This window comes from Gopherus flavomarginatus, chromosome 1 (assembly GCF_025201925.1).
Source record: "Gopherus flavomarginatus isolate rGopFla2 chromosome 1, rGopFla2.mat.asm, whole genome shotgun sequence".
In the NCBI taxonomy this organism is placed as follows: Eukaryota; Metazoa; Chordata; order Testudines; family Testudinidae; genus Gopherus; species Gopherus flavomarginatus.
In genome coordinates this window covers 72,196,611-72,221,989 of record NC_066617.1, presented here as the reverse complement: position 1 = coordinate 72,221,989, position 25,379 = coordinate 72,196,611, and the positions used below count along the sequence as shown (strand labels likewise).

Sequence of the window (25,379 nt, the reverse complement as noted above, 5' to 3'; positions counted from 1 at the left end):
ACATTAAGTATTGGGTAAGTACTTTACTACAACTATCTCCTGTGAAAATTAATAAAAAAATATAACAATACTCATGTTGGTAGGCAGCTTGAACAAGGGATCTGTTTAAATTATTCATTGGCCATCCAAGTTTGAGGTACATCGTTGCAACTTGTTTTAAAATATATTCCTAGAAGAAGAAGAAGAAGAAGAAGAAGAAGAAAAGGTTAAATATATTTTCAGAATTACACTTTATTTTTGATTTTACAGTTCAAAGTTGAAATACTGTTGATTGATGTTTTTAATTATGCCCCACTTCCAAAATTCTTGGATTTAGATCTCGTATTGCAGTGTTTTTGTATGAAATCCCACTCTTACTTCATTGGAAGATGAATCTACAGAACAGCTACATGACTGGGTCTACTGGGTTAGCTAATTTAATGGTAAAGGATACAGCAATTTATAAACTGTTTACTTTAACAGTATTTTGAACTCACAATACAAAGGTGAAGAATTGCTGGAGCTTGGACAGGCTAATGCCTACTCTAGCTAAGCCAGTCTTGACTTCACAATGAATGTCTGAATAATGACCATCATTAAACATTTAAACACACACTTAGCACATACATAGAGAGATAACTGATAGCAACAATTAGGGCTCCGTGCCTCTCACGGAGGTCGTGGAAGTCACGGATTCCATGACTTTCCGCAACCTCCGTGAGTTCTTCAGGGGCCAGTGTGGCTGACCTTAGGGCTGCCCAAGCAGCTGGCCCCTAGGACAGCCACACCAGCTGCTGCTCTGCTGGCCCCCAGTAGTGTTCCCTGGACAGACGGCCAGAGCAGCCATGGTCCATGGCCCCAAGCAGTGGCCCCCAGCTGCCCGGCTGGAGCAGCTGTGGTCTGCTGGCCCTGGCAGTGGTCACCAGGTGGTGGGCCAGAGCTTTCGCAGTCTGCTGCTCCACAGCTGGTGCCACTGGCCCTGGGCACACTTCCCTCAGCAGCAGCCCCCCCGTCCCCTTTAGCAACACCCACCTCACGTTCCCTTCCAGCAGCACCCCCTCATGCTCCCGCAGTGCCCTCTCCAAGATTTAATCACAGGTATTATTAGTAAAAGTAATGGACAGGTCATGGGCCATGACTTTTTGTTAATTGCCCATGACCTGTTTGTGACGTCTACTAAAAGCATCTGTGACCAAATTGTAGCCTTAGCTATAATCATCTTTACTTTCATAGCTACAGCAAAACCATTACACAGGTGCAGCCAACTGATCTAATAATAGTGAACAATGTGTGCTGCATATCAAGACTAGGTTATATAATGACACTATTTCAATGTCCATTTAGCTGTTGCTGTGTATAAATATCAAAGACAGCACAAGACATGTTTATCTTACTCTCACATCTTGCACATTAGGCATCTTTACGTTCAGTTACAAGTTATGAGGTAGATTATTGTCACTGTAGTCACAGCATAATTTTCTGCCACTAGAATTCACTGCTTTGAAAAAAAGAATGGAAATGAAATAATGCAAGAGAATATCCATTTTATTTTTATGGATGCATGTGCATATGTGTGCGATGACAGAACCAAAGGAGATGCACTGGATAGCTTTCTCAAGCAGATAAATTATTCTGTGACTATAATGAGTTTATACTTCTTCTGCCATCACCTCTGCTTTCAGATTGCAGGAAGAATTAGTAGTGGTAAAAGACAACCCTGCAATTAATTTTTACCAGTTTTGTTTATTAAAATTGTATTCTCTTTACAGTCATGTCTAAAAGTGAAACAGCAATCACGGTCTAATCATGATTTCTCAATGCAGGTAATGATAGACTAGGAAGACAAAAAGTGTGATTTTACACGAGAGCTGTCCAGTTTGGAGCTAGACTCAGATCATAGGTTCATGAAGAAACATTTCCAGTATTTCTGTATTAATCTGTAATAGATTCCTTATATAAATTCCCCATGCCAGCATGCATTGGGTGTATTTTAAAAAATGTCTCCTTAAATATACCAGACTTTATACAGTTTCTTCACTTCAATAGTACTATAAAATTATGCACAAGTGGTTGGGCAATTAATTTTGCAGAGTACATAAAATTCACTGACAGTACACAGGTGTAATACAGTTTATAATTGTTGAAAGAAAGAAAGAAATACAATTAAAGTCTGTGTCATAAGCAATGTTCCTTTTAGCAAATATGCTTCAAGATTAAGTAACATTTTTTAAGGTAACATTTAAAAATGTTTGTCAAGTCTATTTGGATTATTGATTGTTTGTTGCTACTGTTGTTCTCTTGGTCCCAATTATGAATGGGTTTTTGACTCAGTTGTGATCTAATCCGTGTTAATTAAGGGAAATGCATTGACTTCACTATGCCTTTCAGGATGAAATTAATGACTAACAATATAGACTTCAACTGCATGCATCTTGCTAAATTCTGTGAGCACAATTTCTGTCCATGCTTATTTTGGGCCTCAATGAAAGTGTAGTCCAGTGGCTCCAGAGAACTATAGAATTTGGAGTCTACACTGTTTTTTAAGAATCAAACAACTAATTTGTCATAATATTTTATAGGAAGAACAGCTAAGTTTCCTTCCACTTATTATATATGCCTCAGATAGCCCTTATCACTGTTCAAATGCAAATGAATTAAAGTTTGACAATTGCTACATTTAAATACAAAATAATTAGAAAGAAAGTTAATATCCCTAGATCAGTTACAATAACTGACTGGGGACTAGTTCATCTCAGGACAATAGAAAAGAAGAGAATATATCTTTTACATTGAAAATGTTGTAGTTTTCAGTGCGGTCCAGCAATTTATCTAGAGGATAAAGAGCTCGGCTGGCAGCATGCCAAGGCAGAAAATCCTTCTCCTCGGAAAGGTATCTGATAATCTCCAGAGGAATATTCTGAGGCAAATAGCCAGCTCTGCACAGTCAAAGAAGTTCATGTTAATTATTATTTTCAGAGAAGGTACATGATGATGCAAAAATGAGGGTTTTTTATATGCAAATGAAAGGCAGAAAAGCATGATAAATACATCACATTATAATGAAATGAAAGTCAGTGTTATTAAAAAAACCCTCAACTCTTATGTGTTGAGTGTCTTTTTACAGGATGCCAACATCCCTAATTTAAATAGAACCCAGTGTCTATTAAAAAATGCAAACAGTAAAGTAGCTGAATATAGAAAGAAATAAAGAAAGAAAGAAAGAAAGAAAGAAAGAAAGAAAGAAAGAAAGAAAGAAAGAATATTTTATTGCTACAGTGTAGACAGAATGTGGTCCAAACAAAATCAACAAGCCCAGGCATTTTGCTTCTCAGAAAATTTTGACAGGTCATGGGCAACTGAGAAGAACTGATTGTGAAGGGACATTCTTTAGTTTCAAAATTCCTCCCCCAGATCCAAAAGCAGCTTTGTCTGATGTCTATTGCAAATCATTTTGGAACAAGTTATACTGTTAAACTGAAACAGCACTCAAAAGGATCACAGTAGTTAACGATGTGTTAGCTCTTCTCATATAAACTCCATTTTTCACTGGCTTACAAATAAATCAGAGTGCTGCTTCATCCTTCCATTGGAATAAAGAGCCTCATCCAGTGAGTGAAACAGTTTCACAGAATTTCAAGAAAGTTGTTTAAAGTTACATGTTTACACAAAGTGTAGCAGATACACAAATATTTAAACGTTTCTTTTTAAAATTCTATACTGGAAACTTCAAGCTTCAGGATTTTTGTTCATTTTACCTTTTTGAACTGCTTTATTTCTTAACAATCTAAAATGCAATAGTAAAATTTAACTCTGTTGTGAAAACTTTCTAGCAACACGCAGGCCTATTTTTCTCTTAATGCCTGTGTTTAACTCCCACTGAAGTTTTATGCCTGCAGCAAGAAGAAATAGCAATTCTGTTTTCATTAAACTTTCAGGACTGGACTGGTTCAACATAGGCAAGGGTTTGAAATATCTTCATAGTTCTTTGTTCCCTTTCATTTCTCTAATTGTCTGAGAAGACAATCCATACAGGCAAACAAAGATTAAGTGCTATGTAGGGGACCACGGATACCAGGCTATTCAAAGACCTGGGGCTAGTCTGACCTCAGTTATACCAGTTTAAATCCAGAGTAACTTCACTGAAACCTTTGTGCTAGCGTTGTGTCTCTTGGCACAATCCTAAACAAGGGCCTGTTTGTAAGCTACACCACCACACTCATAGCCCAGGAGGCACTGTGCCCCAAAATTCACTTCATGACACAATTTTACCCCTGTTCTTCTTTTGCTCTGGGGAAGGAAGTAAGTTACTGCTGGCTTTGAAAGGATTCATCTTCTTTCCCTACCAGAACTCGGTCAGTCACTCCTCATCCTGTTCCACGGCATCCTTGCCCACTTGATGGCCATAGGAAGTATACAGAGAGCTGAGGCAACGTCTAAACCGCAAACTTTGGTCAATGTGAGTTACATTGATATAAAGCCGCTGCAGTTAGTATATCGCTTGTGCGCTTGCATACTTGGCTGTCTGAGTTAGTCCTGCGCATAATCACCGGGATTGCTTATGTAAATTCACAGTGTGGTAGGTATCCGAGCATGCAACTTACTGTCGGATGGCACACTGCCTTTTGGGAAATGTTGGCAATATACATGTCACATTACAGGGTGCAATCCAAACCAGTGAGTGGTTGTATCACCGCCTGCCTCACAACCTTGGGAGCTTCACAATGCTTTGCTATTGGATCTCCCAACCAGGGCTGCTCACAAGTAGCTTATCAGCATTACTCAGGGTCTGATCTGCAGTCAGACCTTGAGTGTCTGTGTATGGTTGCAGCCCTGGTCCAGCAGTTCTGACCCCAGCAGCCTGCCAGCAACACAACAGCCACACTCTAGCTTCCATCACCTTTGGTTACTGCTTGCACGGTGAACCCAACACATTCCCAGTCCTGCATTTTCCCAAAAACGTGTGTTCTGCACTGTCCAGACCTTTCCATGACAGTTCACTTATTAAAAGCCACTGCCCCAGTAAGAAGTCAATACTCAACAGTTTGATACGTTAACTGGAGTTAACAAATAGTTCCATTTAAACATAGCCCTGGATTGGTTTTGATTAAAAAATTAAACAAACAAAAGAAGATAGGGTTGTAAGTGAACTCACATAGAAGAGATCAAGCTAGAAATGGTTACAAGCAAATAAAATGAAAATGAATCTAAAAGATTAAAACAATCCAGCAAGTTCTGATTCAAGGCTTTGTTTAAGATGGCCTCTCTCACCCATTGTCTTCCAGCAAGATACTGGCTGACCCTTTCCTTGCTCAGGATCTCTTCCAGAGGCCCAAAGGTGCAGGTGCCTTTGTCTTCTTAGGTGAAAATGAAAGAGCTTGGGGTTTTCTGTTCCTTTCTTTTATAGTCAAAATCGCCTTTGAAATGTATTCTTTTGAAGATTACCCCTCAAAGCAAAGTTTATGCAGATGGTGAGGAAGGTGACATGGAGTCTGGTGAGGAAGGAAGCTCCATGCTCTTTCTCCCCCACCTCTGTTTGCTGAAACACAAATTTGCGGTCTCTTGCCACCTGCTCACCCTGCTGTCTTGCTGGCCCTGTTTATTACTTATATGTAAATTGAGGTTAACAAATATTTCTTTTTTTTTTCAAGGTAGACCTGTTTTATAACCTTTACCTGTGTGTTCTGAGTAGCAGTAGGCACTCTGCAGCATATTTTGTGAAGTAATAAAGACAAATAATTTATAAAAAATATTTTTTGTTGCATACCATAATCAGTGCAAAAAACCCAATGTGCAATAAAAGCAAATTCAATACAAACTTCTGAAATAAATAAACAGAACAGAACTTAACAAGAAGAAAGACCATTCAGGTCCATTTCAGTTCATTTTGGTTTTGCATACACCCTGGGACGCTTGCAGGTCAGTGTATGTGAATCTGTATTTCTCTTCACTGTTTCCCAGTATGAAGTGGGGTATGTATCTGACCGATGATGCTGCATGGAACGTTGAGGGTGTAGAGAGATGCTAAAATGGAGTTTTCCACTGGCTGCAAAGGAAGCTGGGCCCATGACTGTTGAACCTTAGGTCAACAAGTTCTGCAGCATTTGTGTTTGCTGCCAGAGAAGCCCTATTATGTCCTGATGCATTTCCCTCTCTAACTCCTGCGCTTTTCTACTGTCCATTCTCCCCCTCTCAATACTGTCTGCAATATTAACCTTCCAGGTCCTCTGTTCACTGTCTGATGCAGCACTGGCTTGCGGGATCTCACTGAACATACTCTCCCTTGCCCTCTTCTTTCTCCTCTTTATCACAGTCAGGCATTCCATGGGGGAATCTCTCAAGGTGGCAAAAGCAGCAGTTACAGACAAAACAAAAAGAGATGTCACTGTAGGTGTAGTCATAAGGGAAAGTTAAGTTTAAGAATGCCTTTCCTTTGCTCCCCAAAGGTTTTAAACATGACATGGACACTTCATCTTTGGAGTCCCTCTGCACAGCACCACTCTGCACCCAGCCACAGTGAGTATGGTGCAGCAGGGGTTGGGAGTGAGAAATGAGGAGGAACTTGTTCAGCTGCATGAAACTATAAAATGTCATCGTCCCTGCCCCCAGGACAATGGTCAATCAATATGGGCACTATTTTCCACAGGTGGTGGTGACTTTAGCTGATATCTTGCTCCTGAGGGTAACAATGGTACAAGAAGGCGAAGCTATGGCTGACGTCCAAAAGCCACTATGCCACTTGCCTGTTTACTGCAATAGTGCTTGTCAAAGTCATCACAGAGTGGTGTAGGAAAGTGTCCTACCATAGTGGAAGAAACAAGGCTGCTATCCTTAGAAACCTTCAGGTGAAGATGGCAAAATACCTCCATGAACTTTCATGGAGATCTCTCAGGAGGACTAAAGAAATAAGGACGTCCCTGTGTACATAAATAAACCGCTACGCACCCCCCAGGCTAATTCTAGAGGGGAATGAAAAGCAGATAACAACTCTACCTGTTGAACTGCTACCTCTTCCAGCATGAATAAAAATGAAAAATCATTAATTTTTCGGTGTCCTGCAATGTTGGGGTCAGGCGCCATCTGTATATTTGAACACTGTAATAGGAAATGCATTCACACAGATTATAGCCCACGCTTGGCTGCTGGGAATGACTAGACAGTGGTGGAATCTTAAACAGACCCTGGCTTGCGGCATAGTTGAACCCCCCAGTTGCATGTCCTCCATCCTCCTTCTCACTGTTCATAGTGGTTTATGTCTCCAGGCTCCACTGAGATATTCATAGTGCTCTGTAGGGTGCCGGTGGGGTCTCCGCAAAGTACAGTATGCAGCTCTTTGCAAAAGCGTCATGTCTGCGGCATGGCATGAGACTTGCTGTTGGTTTCCCTGGCCTTCTGGTATGTCTGCCGCAGTTTCTTCATTTTCATGCGGCACTGCTGCTGATCCGTCATACCCCTTTGCTTACATCGCCCATGCAATTTGCTCATAGATGTTTGCATTGCTACAACTGCTCTGCATATGTGTCCGCACAGCCTCTTCTCCCCATAGGCCCAAGACATCAAATAGTTCCTGTCTACTACAGGCAGGGGCGTGTCTGGAACACATAGCAGGTATTGTTGGTTGGGCAGTTGCATGCAACAAGGAAAAGTTGCTAGGTGTGCTTGCTAAACTGGGCAATCAGTAAAAGTAATTTTAAAATATGTGGGGCTTTAAAAGAGAGGAGAGTTGTCTTCCAGGCTAAATGACCCCTGGGCAGTGGTGTTCACAACTGTGACCAGAGAGGACAGTGTCAGGTATTGTGGGATATTTGCTAGAGGAGTGGTAGGGTCACTATAGGCAGGGCCGGTGCAAGGAAGTTTCGTGCCCTAGGCGAAACTTCCACCTTGCACCCCCCACCCCAGCTAACCCCACCCCCCCATGGCAGCTAACTCAGCCCCCCATCCAGGTAACCCCCCCCCCCCGCAGCAACTATTTCCCCCCCCCCCCCACGACAACTAATCCCTCTCCACTCCGTCCCCACATGGCAGCTAACCCTGCCTGGGGACACCTCCCCCTCCCCCACCATGGCAGCTAACCCTGCCTGGGGAGACTCCCCCCCACGGCAGCTAACCCTGCCTGAGTTTTTCCCCATCCAGCTCACCTCGGCTCCCCCTCCTCCACTGAGCATGCTGGCGCCGCTCTAATTCTCCTCCCCACCCAGGCGTGTGGCACTGATTGGAGGAGACTTAGAATGGGGGCTGTGTGCTCAGTGGAGGAGGCAGAGTGGAGGTGAGCTGAGGCAGGGAGCTGTTCTCCTGTGCACCTCCCCCCCGTCGTTACTGCAGGCAGCCCTCCCTGCGCACCTTCCCACTCAGCTCACCTTCACTCCACCTCCTCGCCTGAGGGGACTTTTAGGCACCCCCAATCACTAGGGGCCCTAGGCGGCTGCTTAGTTTGCCTAAATGGTTGCACTGGCCCTGACTATAGGTCACATGGTGTCTACACTCGCACTGCTTCAGCCACAGTATGTTGACCATGACTCAATGCAGTTCATGGAGGTGAAACTATTATGTACCCATAATGGGGTGCTTACATCCATGAGAGACAAATTTGAGTGTAGACAAATGCACAACTAGGTTGACACAAGACAACTTACATTGACCTAACTTTGCAGTGTAGATCAGGCCTGAGGCTGTGCTCTGTGCCAAGACCCAAGATCAGGGTAGCTCTTGCAAGAAAGAAAGAGACAATGGCATAATTTAGCTCAATGAATTAGTCTGGATTTGCAAAAGTGTTAGTGGGATTAGAGTGTGGCCCCTGTAGTGAAGTGTGGACAGAGAAGCAGAGTTATATGAGTGATCAGGTCAAGATTTCCATGTCTGTAGAGCCAGAACAAGTAAACTAGGTTGAAATTGCATCATTTTTATATATTTTTCTAATTCCAAGAGCCACACAGTATTATTCAAGTGTTGTGTTCTAGGTTCTAATGCTTTGTAAAAATGGGTAGCTATAATTAATGAGAGTAGGAGTATATTAGATTGACTGCAAAGTTAAACATCTTGGAGATAGTGTTAGCGAAGAAGGAAAATTAGTTTGGAGTTGTATGTGTGTAATTGGTTCCTAATTGTGTTTGTGATTATTGTTACTGATAATTTGATTGACATAAGGAAAAACATGGAACAGAGAACAAGAAGAATGACTGTAGAAAAGCATGTTGCTTAAGAAACAAACAGATATATCTGTATTGTAGTAGGCTCTGTGGTACATTTAAAATCTTGCTCCTGAAATTCAGTTTCTCTGAGCTAGTCATCAAAGGGAAATCTTGGCTGCAAAACAGAAAGATTTCAGTGATTTCTGTAATGATTCTTCATGTAGAAAATAAGTGTGAGGACAAGATCCAGAGAAATCCATTATTTATTAACTTTTTGCTCTCTCTATTGTTTTTAATGTGGCAACTTCTAGATGATGATAATTATCCTCTTTAATAACATGAGACAGTCTCTCTTATTGCCTCTGTGCTGACAACTTCCAAATCTACCTACCCACCCATGATATCTCCAGTTGGGTTTCCCTCTCTCCTTTTCCTCTCATATCTCCTCCTAGGTACCCCACCTCTAATTTAAACTGAATTTCTTACCTTTCTTCCTGAACCCTCTTCTCCTCCATCCCTCCTGAGACTTCTCCCCATCATTCAGAACTGAAACCTTAGGGTTATCTTTGGCTCTTTTGTTTCCTTCTCTCTTACACATCCAGACACATCAAATCTTGTTGCTCTGCCTCCTATTATATTTCTAAAATTCACCCCCTCCTCTTGATTCACACTACCAAATCCCAAGTTCATCCCATAGCTCTGTCTCACTTGCATAATTATAAATTCTTCCTCACCAGGTTATCTGACTCTCCCTTCATCTATCCAATTTTCAGAAGCTAAAATACTCTTCCTTTCTCACCTCTTTGAGCACCATGCCATAGTCCCCTACAGTCTCTTCACAGGCTCCCTGTGTCTTATCACATAAATTCAGTCTCTTTGCTCTCACTCTGTCCTCATTCTCTGTGCAGTTCTGCCTCTGCCAGTATCTCACCTCTCAGTGCACCCTACTTCACTCCCTTTGCTCTGCCCACTCTTCTGGTTTTGTTGTTTTATTCTATATTTGTCTAATGATACCAGTTCTTGCACCTTAACTCACTTGAATATTATCATACGGTGCAAGCAGTACCTGGAATTCAATGTAACCGTTCATGAAATAAGATACCTCCCAAAGATAAGTAAGGATGGTAGAATCAGGATCTTCTAATGTGACTTCTTAAAAATCTCTTTAAATCACCATACCAAGTTATGGAGCTATAGAAATGTTTCATAATACTAATTATAATAATCAGAGAAGTGGCAGCAGCAGGAGGAACCTTCCTATCAAAGGGAAGACATGGAATATAATTGTCAGCCAGCAATGAAAGGAAAATACAATTCACAGAAACTGTAGGAATTATGGAAATTAACATAATTTGAGGCTATGAAGACTGTTCCTGTCATGTTTCTTACCTCTTCATCCCCTTCGCCTGGCTGAAGAAGATAATAATCTCTTCCTAGACAGTTCATCACTATCCCTTCTTCATTCATCCATTTTCTTGCCTTCTTCCATGCTACTCCATAAGCATCCAACTCCCTCCCTTTCCTCTCAGTTATCTCTGGCAGATAACAGATGCTGACAGATGCTCATTTTTCTTCATTCAAAATACTCCTTAAAATATGCTTTTGCCCATAAAGGCCACATGTGCTAACCTCTTACAGGAAAAATGGGATAAAGATGAAATTCAACTAGTGTGGGGAAGGCCAATGGCAGAGCTGTGGTTTTCTTCTTCAGGTCTTTTCAGAGCCAATCATATTGCTGGCCTTCAATGTAAACAATAAAAACAACAACAAATATCAGATCACTGCCTGTCTGAGTTGAACAAACACAGGCGAGAATTCACAGACAACGATCTTTTCCTAGATTTGTTCAGCTTGACCATTTCAGAGGCCAGCGGAAATGCTGCTTCTCTCTTGGAGAATAACTAGAAATTATTTCTTTTGAGAAGGGATAAGGCAAGAGAACACAGCAGAAATGCTCTGTGACTTCCACCGTAAGGCTTATTCCAATTAACTAGACTCCAACACAAAAGCAACAGCCTGAAAATATTAGCAGGTAACCGGCTACAGCAAAACACTTCTGCAGAAAGTTTTGACATACAGTGTGTATGCATGAAAAATATTCTAACCAACCACTTCTGATTCCCAGATAGAGGCTGAAATCAAACTGAAGCTCAGTTTGAGTGCTTCTAAGTGCAATTCAATTACTCCACAAAGCTTTATCTGTGTAACTACTTATCTTACTGCATTTAAAGCCATGGATGCACTTCTTGTTGTGAGCAGTGTCATGGGAAAGTGTTCTAATTTTCATCTTGTCCTACTGCATATTTACAAAAAGTCTACATTTACAGAATTATTTAAATTTTGCAAATACAGTATATTGTACATGTACTTTCACTGTAGATCATGAAAAGTGGAGGTCACCACACTTACTTTACTACATTCATTTACTACTTTAACTAGGCACCCTACACGCTCTATTGCAAAAGCAACAATTTGACCAAAAGGATCATACTTGGGCCCCTCAATTGCTTTAGCCACTTCCTATACCAATGGTCTTGCTTGTCTGCTTATAGCAGAATCATTGTCAGCCATTCTGCAGACACTGCCCAAGAAGTCTTGGGCAAACAGACAGCTTTTTCCTTGTGTTATAAGTTGACAAAATTTGGGCTCATCCTTATGTCCTGTGTTAGTGAGCTCTATCGCTGAAGGCTTGCTAGAACTAAATGGGGAGCAAGTGTAGAGTGCCAGTATGATGTGCTCTTGTCAATCTGTTTTAGCTATTAGGTGAACTTGCCACAGGTTGGACCAGTAGGACTTTCACAACCAGTACAACTGCAGTTGTCTAGACTAGTGGTGAAAAAGGCATAGATGACTGGGCTAAGACTGCATCTCATAGACTCATAGACTTTAAGGTCAGAAGGGACCATTATGATCATCTAGTCTGACCTCCTGCACAACGCAGGCCACACAATCTCACCCATCCACTCCTGTAGCAAACCTTTAGCCTATGTCTGAGTTACTAACGTCCTCAAATTGTAGTTTGAAGACCTCAAGCTGCAGAGAATCCTCCAGCAAGTGACCCGTGCCCCATGCTGCAGAGGAAGGCGAAAAACCTCTAGGGCCTCTGCGAATCTGCCCTGGAGGAAAATTCCTTCCTGACCCCAAATATGGCAATCAGTTAAACCCTGAGCATGTGGGCAAGACTCACCAGCCAGCACCTAGGGAAGAATTCTCTGTAGTAACTCAGATCCCACCCCATCTAACATCTCACCACAGACCACTGGGCATACTTACCTGCTGATAATCAAATATCAATTGCCAAATGAATTGCCAAAATTAGGCTATCCCATCATACCATCCCCTCCATAAACTTATCAAGCTTAGGAAAGGGCAGAATACACTGACTAGTTGATGATGGGGAAAGATTTCTGGGAGTCTTGGATTAGCCCCAGGCCAAAAGATCAAGCCAGGTGCATTGCTTCTGAAAGAGTTTTCAGTAGGAAGGCTCATCACATAACAATATTGTGAATGCTAGCTCTTAAATAAGACACTAATCTACCAACATGGGAGAAATCGGTACATGTGGCATTGCTACCGAGGCAAACAGTGACGAATAAGAAAAGGATATTAACACGGTAATTAAATATTCTTCACAAAGAATTCCTACTAAAATTCAATGCATATCAAAATTAATTTTTAAATTACTGAATATGTAATCTTTAAATTACATGAGCTTTTGATGAGTCAGATAAATAAAGCAGATCTAGATTACACTACGAAGCCTCACTGTGTTATTCAGCTGCAAACTGACCTTGGTGTGTTCTTTATACTGAGCCATTGAACTCATGGACAGATCCCAGCACATTCATTTTCCCCTGAGGGACAAAGTACCAAATCGTAGTGTAATTACCAAGGGAAAATTATTACTCCATGCTGAATTATTTCCATCATAAATCCAGGACCAGTCAAATAGACTCTGTCACAAAAATGACAGGGTTGCTGTACAGTGATGAGAGTCTCACATACAAATCTACCATAAATCCATAAGCCCCACCACCTACCAAAGTCATTTTGAATCTTGCATTTAAATCAAAATTAGGAAACCCAAGCTGGCAGCAAACTAGTCGGCACTGTTGAAACAATGGAAATTAGGTGATTTACATGACATTTGTTTAGAACTCAAACCATATAATCTGTTTCATGTGAAATGTAAAGAACGTGACTAGCTTTCTGTTTGGATAATTTTGTGTGTGTGTGAGTGAAAAAAAAACAGCTCTTTTTAATGTGGACATGCAGCACAGATTCTTTCTGCCTGCAGCTCAGCTTGTGTGCATAACCTGGTATATAAGAAATTAGACAATATTCACTGGTGTATTAAAAGACAACTTAAAACAGGTCTGGAACATTATTCATTGACCCTCATTTAGAGAAAAATGTGCACAATGCAACACTTATTTTTATTTTGTATTTTACTTTGTCTAACTCCAACTTTTTCTTCCTTGTTCCAGGAAGATGACCAGCTGCTCTTGCTGCTCTCATCACAAAAGTATTTGCCTGCAGTTTCCTATAGTGGATTTTCACGGCACCAATACTGGTGAGGTAGTAGCAGATATCCTGAATACTGAAGAGAAAAAAGATCTTTGGCAGCAAGGAGACATATGGAGCCAGGAGATAAACTCCCAAAGATCACTATAGTCACTCTTGACTCCTGCGAGCCTGAGATGCCAAAGATAACAACATTAGGCCCAAGGGATCCACAGTCAGGGAAAGATGACAGGAACAGGCATGGGCAACTCCTAAAGCATATGGGCTGCCAAAGACAGGTCTTACTTCAAGAGAGCCAAGGATAAGACAAGGCTGACATTCCTAGTCCTCCACCTCCCACTGTGGACTGACTTTGGTTTTCTAAGGACTTGTCTAGACTATACAGTAGTCCTCACTAGAGGGTGTAAATTCCAGCATGCGCTAGCATGTCCTGCGCTAATTGGCCCATACAGACCCGACCGGCATGCATTAAAAGTTCCCTAGCGCATGTTAATGGCCTGTTTCAAACACTGCTATGTTAATGTGCACTAGGAAACTTGTAGTATGTGCTAGAAGGGCCCACATGAGCCAGTTAGAGCGCGTTATGGCAACGTGCACTAGAATTTATCCCCCTCTGATGTGGGCTAATGCACCATGGAGACAAGCCAAGAAGACAATGCTGCTTGCCTGGCCCCATCCAACTCAGTCGAGTCAGGACAGTTTACAACAGCTGTGGATTTGCTCCTACGTGATTTGAATACCGCAATGTAGATCATCTCTTTGATTAACATAACACTACTACACTGCTACCTCAATATAAGGCCACCTGATATAACACGAATTTGGATATAACGCAGTAAAGCAGTATTCCAGGGGAGCAGGACTGCACACTCTGGTGGATCAAAGCGAGTTCAATATAACACGGTTTCACCTATAACATGGAAAAAATTTTTAGCTCCCAAGGATAGCCTTATATTGTGTATTTGACCTGTAGATCAACTTTAATTGCTAATGTATACAACACTAAATATCCATAGTATCAAATAAATAAGACAGGCTTGTAATATGACGGTTTTGAGTCAGGTCTTCCTATTATTATGGTTTCTTACTTCCAAAATTGTTGAGGACTCTTCAAGTGATGTTCAGGGAAGATCTGAAGTATCCTACACAGAACAGTTGCAATTGAATGCAGTTAACAGGGAATATCATGTGCCTTAAATTATCTTGCCCAGCTTTAGAGTTGCCATGTAATCAAAAACTGGTGTTAATTTGAATTAAACATTTACCTTTGTTGCAAAATAAATAAACAAACTTCATACTAACTGTGCCCATTTTCTTCCTTCCCCTTCCTCAAAAAAGATAAAAAGGAATCTTGTGCTTCTTTCTGCTGACAATTAAGACTATATGATAAATTATATAATACCATATTTTTCATTATCAGGAATCCGGAATCTTTGAAAAAAATGTTACACTTCAATTAACTGAAGAAACACAAATGTGAATACATTTCAAGGACTAAAGGAGATCAATTTCAAATGGCTTGATTATCTGAAGTGCTCTTTATTCTCTTCAAAGGTGAATTTTGGGAGTAGGGTGGAGCAACCCTTTCTTCTTAGCTTGTCAATGCTCCAGTGTGGCCCCACAACAGTGGATATGTTGACACAGCATTTTGGAGTGAGACTCCCAGTTCAGGTCAATAGTCTTTGACTAGCAATGGTTTGAAGTTGCAGCTTGGGCTGTAGCTTTGGCTCTGAAGCCTATCTCCTTCCCTAGGATTCAGGGTCCAAGCTCTAGCCTGACCCATAACTTTAAAGCACTGTCTATACAACTATTTTTGGAATACTAGCATGAGCCCCAAGTCTGTCAGCCCGGGATGGGAGGCTAGCTTCAAAATGCTGTGTAGACATCCCCTGTGTGCTGAAGGAAATTCAAAATTACTTAGGATGCATTTGTTTAGCATGCTCAGTGTTTCATTGTCTATTCTTCCTCCTTTTCTGATGTATACAGTTTGCATAAAAGAAAGCAAAGATTTGAATAGGCAAAATCATGGAGCAGGTCCTCAAGGAATCCATTCCCAAGCACTTGGAGGAGAGGAAGATGATCAGGAACAGTTAACATGGATTCATTAAGGGAAAGTCATGCCTGACCAAACTGATTTCTTCTATGATGAGAAAACTGGCTCTGTGGATATACGGAAAGTGGTGGATGTGAAATATCTTGACTTCAGCAAAGCTTTTGATACGATCTCCCACAGTATTCTTGCCAGCAAGTTAAAGAAGTATGAATTAGATGAATGGATTATAAAGTGGATAAAAAGCTGGCTAGATCGTCGGGCTCAACAGGTAGTGACCAACGGCTCAATGTCTAGTTGGCAGCAGATATCAAGCGGAGTGTCCCAAAGGTTTGTCCTGGGGCCAGTTTTGTTCAACATCTTTATTAATCATCTGGATGATGGGATTAATTGCACCCTCAGCAAGTTCGCAGATGACACTAAGATGGGGGGGAAAGTTAGATATGCCGAGGGGTAGGGATAGGGTCCAGAGTGATGTAGACAAATTGGAGGACTGGGCCAAAAGAAATCTGATTAGATTCAACAAGGACAAGTGCAGAGTCCTGCACTTAGAAAGGAAGAATCCCATGCACCGCTACAGGCTGGGGACCGACTGGCGAAGCAGCAGTTCTGCAGAAAAGGACCTGGAAATTACAGTGGACGAAAAGCTGGATATGAGTCAGCAGTGTGTCCTTGTTGCCAAGGCCAACGGCATATTAGGCTGTATTAGTAGGAGCACTGCCAGCATTGCCAGAGGGAAGTGATCATTCCCCTCCGTTCAACACTGGTGAGGCCACACCTGAAGTACTGCATCCAGTTTTGGGGCCCCCCACTACAGAAAGGATGTGGACAAATTGGAGAGAGTCCAGCAGAGGGCAACAAAAATGATTAGGGGGTTGGGGCACATGACTTATGAGGATAGGCTAAAGGAACTGGGTTATTTAATCTGCAGAAGAGAAGAGTGAGGAGGGATTTGATAGCAGCCTTGAACTACCTGAAGGAGGTTTCCAAAGAGGATGGAGTTAGGCTGTTCTCAGTGGTGACAGATGACAGAACAAGAAGTAATGGTCTAAAATTGCAGTGGGGGAGGTCTAGGAAACACTATTTCACTATGAGGGTGGTGAAGGACTGGAGTGGTTTACCTAGGGATGTGGTGGAATCTCCATCCTTAGAGGTTTTTAAGGCCCGGCTTGACAATGCCCTGTCTCAGATGATTTAGCTGGGGTTGGTCCTGCTTTGAGCAGGGGGTAGGACTAGATGACCTCCTGAGGTCTCTTCCAACCTTAATCTTCTATGATTCTAGAGGAAAACAGGGGTTTAAAAATGAAGGACCTTCCTAATGAGCGGCAGTTGATTTATGTCAACAAACAATATATGGGCACGATCCTGCAAATAGGCATGTAAACGGAGTTACTCATGTGCGGGAATGTCTACAGGATTGGATCCCACATCTGAAAAACCAAACTCCTATTTATGTACATATATGGCCCTGTGACTGGGCACTCTATTCACTGTTAGGATGGCACCGTCTCTGGGCTGTTTTGGTGATTAGCTTCGCAAGGTTGATGCCTTTCCCCACAGTTGCACTCCATCTCTCTGCCTCTCAGTCTGCAGCCCCTCTCTCGCTCCATGAGCTGCTGCTGCCAATTTCCTATGTTTATAAGTCCAGGCCCTGGACGTTCCTCCTCAGCTGAGCTCCTTTACTCAGTCCAGGGATTATTAAACCACCCGATTCCCCTCAACTCTGGCCTGTTAGGTTAATTAGCTCCCTTCTCAATCTACATTAACCCTTTCAGGGTAAGTGTGGAGTAACCATTGCCCCCTATCAGCATAATATCTGATGGCCTTACAAACCCCTCTCAACACATAGGGGTTCTGAAAACTATTGTTACTCCAATTTTACAGATAAAAATCTGAAACATGGAGAACAAGGTCACATGGAAAGTCTGGCAGAGACAGACTATCCATGTAGGTGGATACCACATCATTGTATGTGCATGATCAAAGCAAAGCAACACCGGCAAACCTGGACAGTTGAAATTTGGAGAGGTTTTGAAATATATTAATTGGGCTAGAGGAGAATTTCTACCATGGTCAAAGACTTGAAAACCTAATAATTTCTAGCCCAAGAACTGAATCTAGATTTCACGAGTCTCTGTCCAGTGCCTTAACTACAAGACCACTTTTTTCTCCCTTAAACTTGTGAATTTTACAAGCCAGGCAGAAACAAGCCAAACACAACTTTCACTCAAAATACTTGACTGTAATTTAAAGCCAGCGAAGTGATTTAGCTGTTCTATTTCAGGTGAGCTACAGTGAAATCCTGACCCACATTTTTAAAAAGTGCATTAAACAAAGCCACAAATGCAAACCAAAAAATCTGAAAGTATAATTTGCACTTGCAGTTCAACAGTTCACACTTGCAGCAGGTCAATAGTTCAGAGTGCATGTTCTGCCATGTGGATCAAAAATATATAATGTAAAAATATTGCTCAAACACATCAGACCAGAGTCATATCATACACAGATTAGAGGAGCAGTGGGTCTGGGATGAGGAAGGAGCTATGGGGCCTCCCCTGCTCCCCTTGCTTCACTTCAAACACCAGGCTGAGCATTCTCTATTGACTCAAGCATAATGCTGCTGCGCTCTTGTTCATTTTGGGAGGCAAATGCAATGGATTGTTCCTCTCTCCAGCCATCCCATGGGAGTTCACAGCTCCTGCACTGTTATGTGGATGCATCCATCACAGGCAAAGGGCACCTTGGCCCCATCATGTGTCAAAACGGTAGCTAAAAAAAAAATCTGCTTTCCTAAAACCATAATTACATTTTTCTGACCCAATTCACTTTGGATTGTTGCTAAGAAATACTGTTAAGATAGCTCACCAGATGAAATTATTCTTGCCATAATGACTCACTAGTCCAAGGAATAAGTGAGGCAGAGTTATTTTTTGTGGGGCTGGTGGATAAGAGCATCATCCACTTTTACAGGAAATACGTACACTCCATCAAGATCAATCCAGTGCACTATGTATTCTAGAGAGCACTGAAAGAATTCACATTTACTCTTTTGAACATTGTTTCCTAGCTGTTGATGAATCTTATCCAAATTCCTTACATGTTCTCAGTAATTTATTCTATTGACCAGGATGCTCTCTAAGTAGTACTGTTTCGCTAGACTATGTTGTAAATTTGTTTCATTGCCCTTTGGCATGTAACAAGAGCAGAGACAATGCTGACACTGAAGCCACATCCAACCTTGAGGAGAACAGTTGTGCTCATGAGACAGAGAAGCGACAAAGGAGGAAAGAAAGGCCACAGCAGTCCAGACAACAACTATGTCTCCTCCAAGATTACACCTGTCTCTTCTATTGGACAATCTGCAGGGCGCACATTGGGCTTCTCAGACACTTAAAAACTCACCAATGAAACCCCTTGACTGAAGAAGAAGATTACAGCAGAACAGACTTTTTAAGTGTGTTTATTGTTAGGAACTACTTTGCCTCTTGCATAATCATATGCAAGTATGAACTGAAATGCTTGTCTCCAGCCAGGGTGGAGAGCAAGGCTTTGCTATGTGGTACAGCATACTGATTGGCATGCAAAAAGGTACTCAGTTACCTTGAAATATCCATGGGTCTGCACCTTCCCATCTTTACTAACAAAGGGCATAACTCAGACATTTATGTGAAAGGGTGAACCTGTGGGAAGCCACTTTAGAGTCAACAGCTGCAGTGTTGTTAGATGAACAAAATGTGCATGACACAGTACAGTAGACCTACTTGCCATATATGCAGAAATAATTTAGAAGTGGGCCAGTATTTATTAAAATAATAGATAGTATGTGTTGACATCAATCAACTGTGGTCTACACGATCAATCTAGGATACACTCCCTTCACTGGTACACAAAGCCACTTGTTAAGGAAGCCATTTAGCAGCACTATTGTTTGCCCCCCCATATTGAAACTATTAGCAACTGCTATTAGGAGCAATAATGAGGGTTGAATACACAGTGCACATTTAGGTGGGTACTATTGTTTGAGAATGAGCAAAGCAAAGCAGCACTGGCAAACCTAGATATGGTAGTTGAAATTTGGAGAGGTTTTGAAATATATTAATTGGGCTAGAGGAGAATTTCTACCACGGTCAAAGACTTGAAAACCTACTAATTTCTAGCCCTGGAATTTTAAGTGGGTCCTTACAGAACTGACTTACTTGGGCATTAGGTTAAACAGGGCTGTAAGTAACATAATTAAGGATAATATGAATCCAATTATCTTGAATATGTTGGAAGACTTTAGATGCTGGAATAAATTAAATCTTAATCTCTGGGGAAGGATTAGTGTGATGAGTACAACTCCATAGTTTAATTGTCACGCAGATGCTTCAGGGAAATATGTTTCCAAAACAAGGAGAACAGATTTGGATTTTATATAGAGGAGTGTAAACCAAAGGCTAAAGGACAAATTACAGTGATAGTCACAGCTCAGAGTTGAGAAAAAGGCTCCAGTAGGTGCTCCAGGACTCAGTGTGATGAAAGGAGCCAATGGGTGCTGCTGATGTTCAGCATCTCTGTTTAGGTACTTAACTTTAGGGCCTCATGTTTGCAAATTTTGATTTATGAATTGGCAAAGGCTACAGAAAGACTCCATATCAGAGCTGGGATTAGTGCTTTGTTCTCAGTTGCTTGCGAAGGCCTGGTCTACACTACAGACTTACTTCTGTATAACTACATCACTCAGAGACGTGAATAATCCACATGCCTAAGCGAGGTAGTTATACTGACCTAAGTGCTGGAGTAGAGAATGCTATGTTGGTGGGAGAGACTGTCCCGCCGACATAGCGACTGCCTGTTAGGGAGGCAGATTAACTAGCCATGGGAGAAGCTTAGCGCTGAGAGTGTCTTCATTAAAGGGTTACACTGGTACAGCTCCCCTCTTTTCATCTAGAAGTCACGTTAGTTGCTCAGCAGAGGACCTGGCTCAGCCTCAGGCAGTTGATTGGTAGGGAGCTTATAATGGACTGGGTAGCATTGCTCCAATATATGTGAACTCACCTGGGGTCTTCTAAAACACTCAAGGCTCCAGGGCTATGCTTTTTCTGGACTTCGAAGGACAAACGTGGAAGGACAGTGGCTGTGAGGAGAATGTGATTTTTAGGGAATAAATGAGATGCTTTCAACCCTAAGCAACCCATTTCCAGCTATTACATCTCCAAAGGTATGTTCACAAGGAAAAGCACTGGAAAACTATTTTTCTTAAAAATAAATGAAAGCCAAGTTTTACCCTTACATTGCTAGTTCCATGCTGTGACGCTGGTTGACCAGGTCATGCTAGAGTGTATTCAAGACCATTAACGAGTGTAGATCAAAGTAATAGTTAGATGTATAAATGTGTATTCAGATGTTTAAATTTCATAAAATGAATTGTTTTCACTTATCTGTTCCTGTAATATTGTAATAGAAAACATATACATGGGAAATAGTCCCGTAACTAAATAACTCATCAGTCACCAAAGAAGGCTTAAGGATTGTTAATGAAGGAGTTTATCAGAAAAGGTGCTAATCCTAAAACACATAGCCATTGTGGGGATGATCTGAGGTCAGAGACTCAGAGTGCATTCCTCACTCCCATCAAAGAAAAACTCCTATGTGTGGAGACACTGTCAGCTTGCTGTCTGTGTGAAGAGACTATAAATATGAATTCAAAAAAAATCCTTTATCTCTGGACTGTTTGGAATCTAACAGGGCAGAATAACTGCATGAGAAGATAGAGATCACCAGAGTTATTCTGGGTAGCCCTGTAAGTCTTTCAGGAAACTTGCAGTTTATTACATCATTGCCACCATTTGAAGTTACAAACTGTGATTCAACTGTTATAAGATTTTACTCGCTGTAACCTCTCAATAACTCCCATTCTTTTTTTATCTAGCTAATAAATCTTTAGTTAGTTTACAATAGAATTGGCTGCCAGCCTTCTCTTTGGTGTAAGATCTGGAGTACCAATTGATCTGAGTAAGTGGCTGGTCCCTTGGGACTGGGAGCAACCTGACGTGGTGTGATTTTTGGTTTAAGTGACCATTATCACAAAGTCCGGTTTGTCTGGATGGCAAGATAGGCTGCAGAGTCTAAGGGGCTGTACCTCCATGGTAAGATAGGTATAGAGATCCACAAATTTACATTTGTTACTGGGTTGGTGAAAGCTAATTATAGAACACACACCCAGTTTGGGGCGTCTGCCCTGGTTTTCTGACAGTTTGCCCTATGGCAGGCACTCCCAGTTGTGAGCTATTCCAGACAGCTATTCCAATTACTCTTTCAAGTTGGTAAAAGGAGCCTCTGGGTCCAATATTACCTTATCCTATGACCGTACTTGGGGAATATACAGCAGCTATCGAACACCTGCAGCTGGAACATGTCAGCTGACTGGGACTCATGGGGCTTGGGCTACAGGGCTGTTTAATGGCAGTGTAGATGTTTGGGCTGGGGCTCCTGGACCCCATGAAAGGGGAGGGTGCCAGAGCCCAAACATCTACATCACAATTAAACAGACCTATAACTGAACCCCATGAACCTGAGTCAGCTGACATGGACGAGCTGAGGATGTTTAATTGCAGTGTAGACATACCCAGGAAGTGGTGTCAGGGTGGCAATTTGTGGTCTGGGAGAGAATCTGAGCCATGCACTCTATCTGGGACAGAATAACAATTTCCCACAACTACCCTCAGGGTTCTCTCAAAATAGGAATGGAGCAACAAAATTCACCACCACCAAGGCCTACAAGCTAATCCACCAGAACTCCTGATCAGCAGTATCAAATGCTGCTGAAAGATCTAAATTAATTGGTATGAACATTTTATCTTTGCTCTTTGCTAGCAGATAACCAGTAAATGTAACCGGTCCAGATTCTACCCCATTGCTGAGACTCTGATCCAATAGACCAACATGAAGAAAAACTGAATATTCAAGAAACTAACAAGTTGCCTCACCACAACCTTCTCAATGACATTGCTCCAAAATAGAAAACTGGATACCAGTCAATAAGACAGATCGTCAGAATCAAGAGTTGGTTTTCTGAGCAAATGACATGCAAACCAGGATCCAATCACCTTGACTAAAGCACAGGCAAGATCAAAGGAACCTTGGAAACATGCTACATTTCCAGAGAGGAAATCAGTTAAGCAACTCCAGGGCTGGAAGGAGAAGGTTAACAAAACCTGGGGCAATATCTACTGTATGGGAGACTAAGACTATTCCACTTCTCCACACTTAGTACACCTGATCAAACATTATATTGCTGAAAATCTGTTGTAACCTAGGTCTACATGCTTGGTATGATACTGAATAATGTCACACCCTTAACGAGTGTCAGAGACTATCAAGGACCTTAGATCCCAGGGAGCAAGGGGAAATAGACATGGCACCATAGGTGCTGGGTCTCTGATATACTTGGCCAGAAAAAAAGGACAGAAAAGAACAAGAAATGTGAAGGACAAGACTGACACTCTCAAGAATAGCAAGATGTTTCCTACTTCTTGCAACACCATTGATTGTAGCTATCTGGATTACCCTTTGCTCAGTTTATTGTGCATACAATTTCTTCTGTTTTAATTTGATTTTCTCTGTATACTCTTAAATCTTGTTTTATTGTAACCTTTGTGATTTTAGACTGTCTGGAAATTTCAAGTAATCCATATTAAAGAAGTTAACCTTCAACTTTTAAGTGAGGCAGTGAAGGACGGGTGCCTGAAGCCTATTCTTGCTCAAGATTTTTGGTCAAAAAAAGACAACGGGCTCATCTACACTACGAGTGCTTTATGGCACATCTATACCAACTATAGCTATGCTGACAAAGCCCTCTAGTGCAGACACTGGTTATGCTGAAAAGGAAGTCATTTGCTGGTACAATTAAACTGCCTTCCCAAAAAACATAAGCCATGCGAGCAGAAGAATCCTTTCGCTGGTATAACTGCACCTACGCTAGGGTTTTTGCTGACACAGCTATGCTGGTGCAGGAGGTGTAATTTTTTTCACACTCCTACCTGACATAGCTATGCCAGTAAAGTTTGCCATGAAGACTAAGCCTAAGGGATTGTCGCCCAAAAAGTTTGTCACTGCCAGTACTGCAGTTCTCCAGATGCTCGGGATGTGCCTAGGGACGATAGTTTAGAAGAGTGTTTAAGGGACATTAGGATTCTCTCTTACCTTACACTAAAATAAATCCACAGAATTGACCAGATTCTGAGAAGTCAGACAAACCACACAGAGCACCCAACCACTAATAATTTTCAAAAACAATTCAGTTCAACTCCTAGTAATTTTTTCTGACCCAGACACTGGGAAAGAATAAACTCACACTTAATGAACCAAACTCTGGGAAATGAAAGCTACACAACTTTAAAATGCTCCTCTGAGGTATGTATTCATCTAGATTGTTTATGTTTGAGAGACCATTATGCTGGAGATTTAAAAGGGGAGATAAAGATGATAATGTACAGTTTGGAGATGTAAAAGCATATATGCATATCAAAAGAAAATATTCAGTGCTCCAAGATGGATTATAGAAGTAATTTTGCAGCTTCCCCCAGACCTGTGGGTATTAAATTACACTAAAGAGAGAAATTGGTACATCCTCTACAAACAAAATGTGGATAAATTAGCATTAAGAACAGCTAGAAAAATCATATTAGGACACTGGAAAAGTGAATCAAATAACTGTATTGCAGAATGGACATGAACCTTATCAAGTTTAGCAACACACTAGGGAGTATTTCAGAAGCTTCTGAGATGGGTTGTTCTGCATATAGACTATTCATATCATATATTCAGGCAGAAATACAGTGTAAGGTGAAAGGGAATTGCTTACTTTGGAACAAATTTTTAGAAAGGCAAGAATAAAATTTATATGCCACCTGTTTTCTATTTATTAATTATTTTAAGTGTGAAAATATTAATAACTAGGAATTTTAAACGTATGTACATTCACTGCTTCTTTTTCAGAGTGCATATACATATATATGCGTTGGTATAGATGAACATATGACATCTATGTAACTAGCACCTATATATCTGGTTAATGAGGTTACTTACTCTCACATCTTAAGCACGAACGATTACATAAGCATACTCTCCACACATCACAAACCACTATATAGGGTGGGACACAGGCACCAACTCTGTGGATGCTCTGGGACTCAAGCTCCCACCAAAAAAACATAGGGGTCGCTCAGCACCCGAAGGGCCGGATTAATCTTTAGTAGGTCCTGCCCCCTGCTCCACCTATGCTCCACCCTAAAGTCCTGCCTCTTCCCCCATGATCCCGGCCCCACTCAGCCTCTTTCCCTCTCGCAAGGAGGGGAAGGGGCACAGATGAGCACCCATCAGCAAAAACAAAAGCCGGTGCCTGTGGGCTAGGAGAAGACAAACATACTGCACTGCACACAAGACTTACATAGTACAATATATGGAATATAGTAGTAAAGTACTAAACATGGTGATACTCAACATCTGAAGTGAGATTCTGTGTTGTCCCTCTTAAGAGGAGTTGCATAGAACTTGCAGCCCAGGGACGAGGACTAAAGTGGCTTTGAATTACCCATGTGCCCTCCTGATCCTGTTTAGGAAATTGAAAGACCCTAACTTTGATAGCCCTGAGGGCCAGTCTAAGTTACGTCAGCTTCTAGGGTCTTCTGTATGAGCCATAGCAACGCCCAGAATCCCCA

At 41.6% G+C, this 25,379-nt stretch overlaps 1 protein-coding gene across 1 annotated transcript in view; it reads right to left on the bottom strand.

Annotated features, from left to right (window-relative positions):
• The window catches only part of TRHDE (thyrotropin releasing hormone degrading enzyme), a 336,033-nt gene that overhangs the window by 32,539 nt on the left and 278,115 nt on the right, over window positions 1–25,379 (bottom strand). The window contains exons 13-14 of the mRNA XM_050934690.1: window positions 2,768–2,915; window positions 72–169 (exon numbers count right to left, since the gene is read on the bottom strand). Of these exons, the coding sequence (XP_050790647.1) occupies window positions 72–169; window positions 2,768–2,915 (246 nt within the window). The remainder of the gene's footprint in view (window positions 1–71; window positions 170–2,767; window positions 2,916–25,379) is intronic.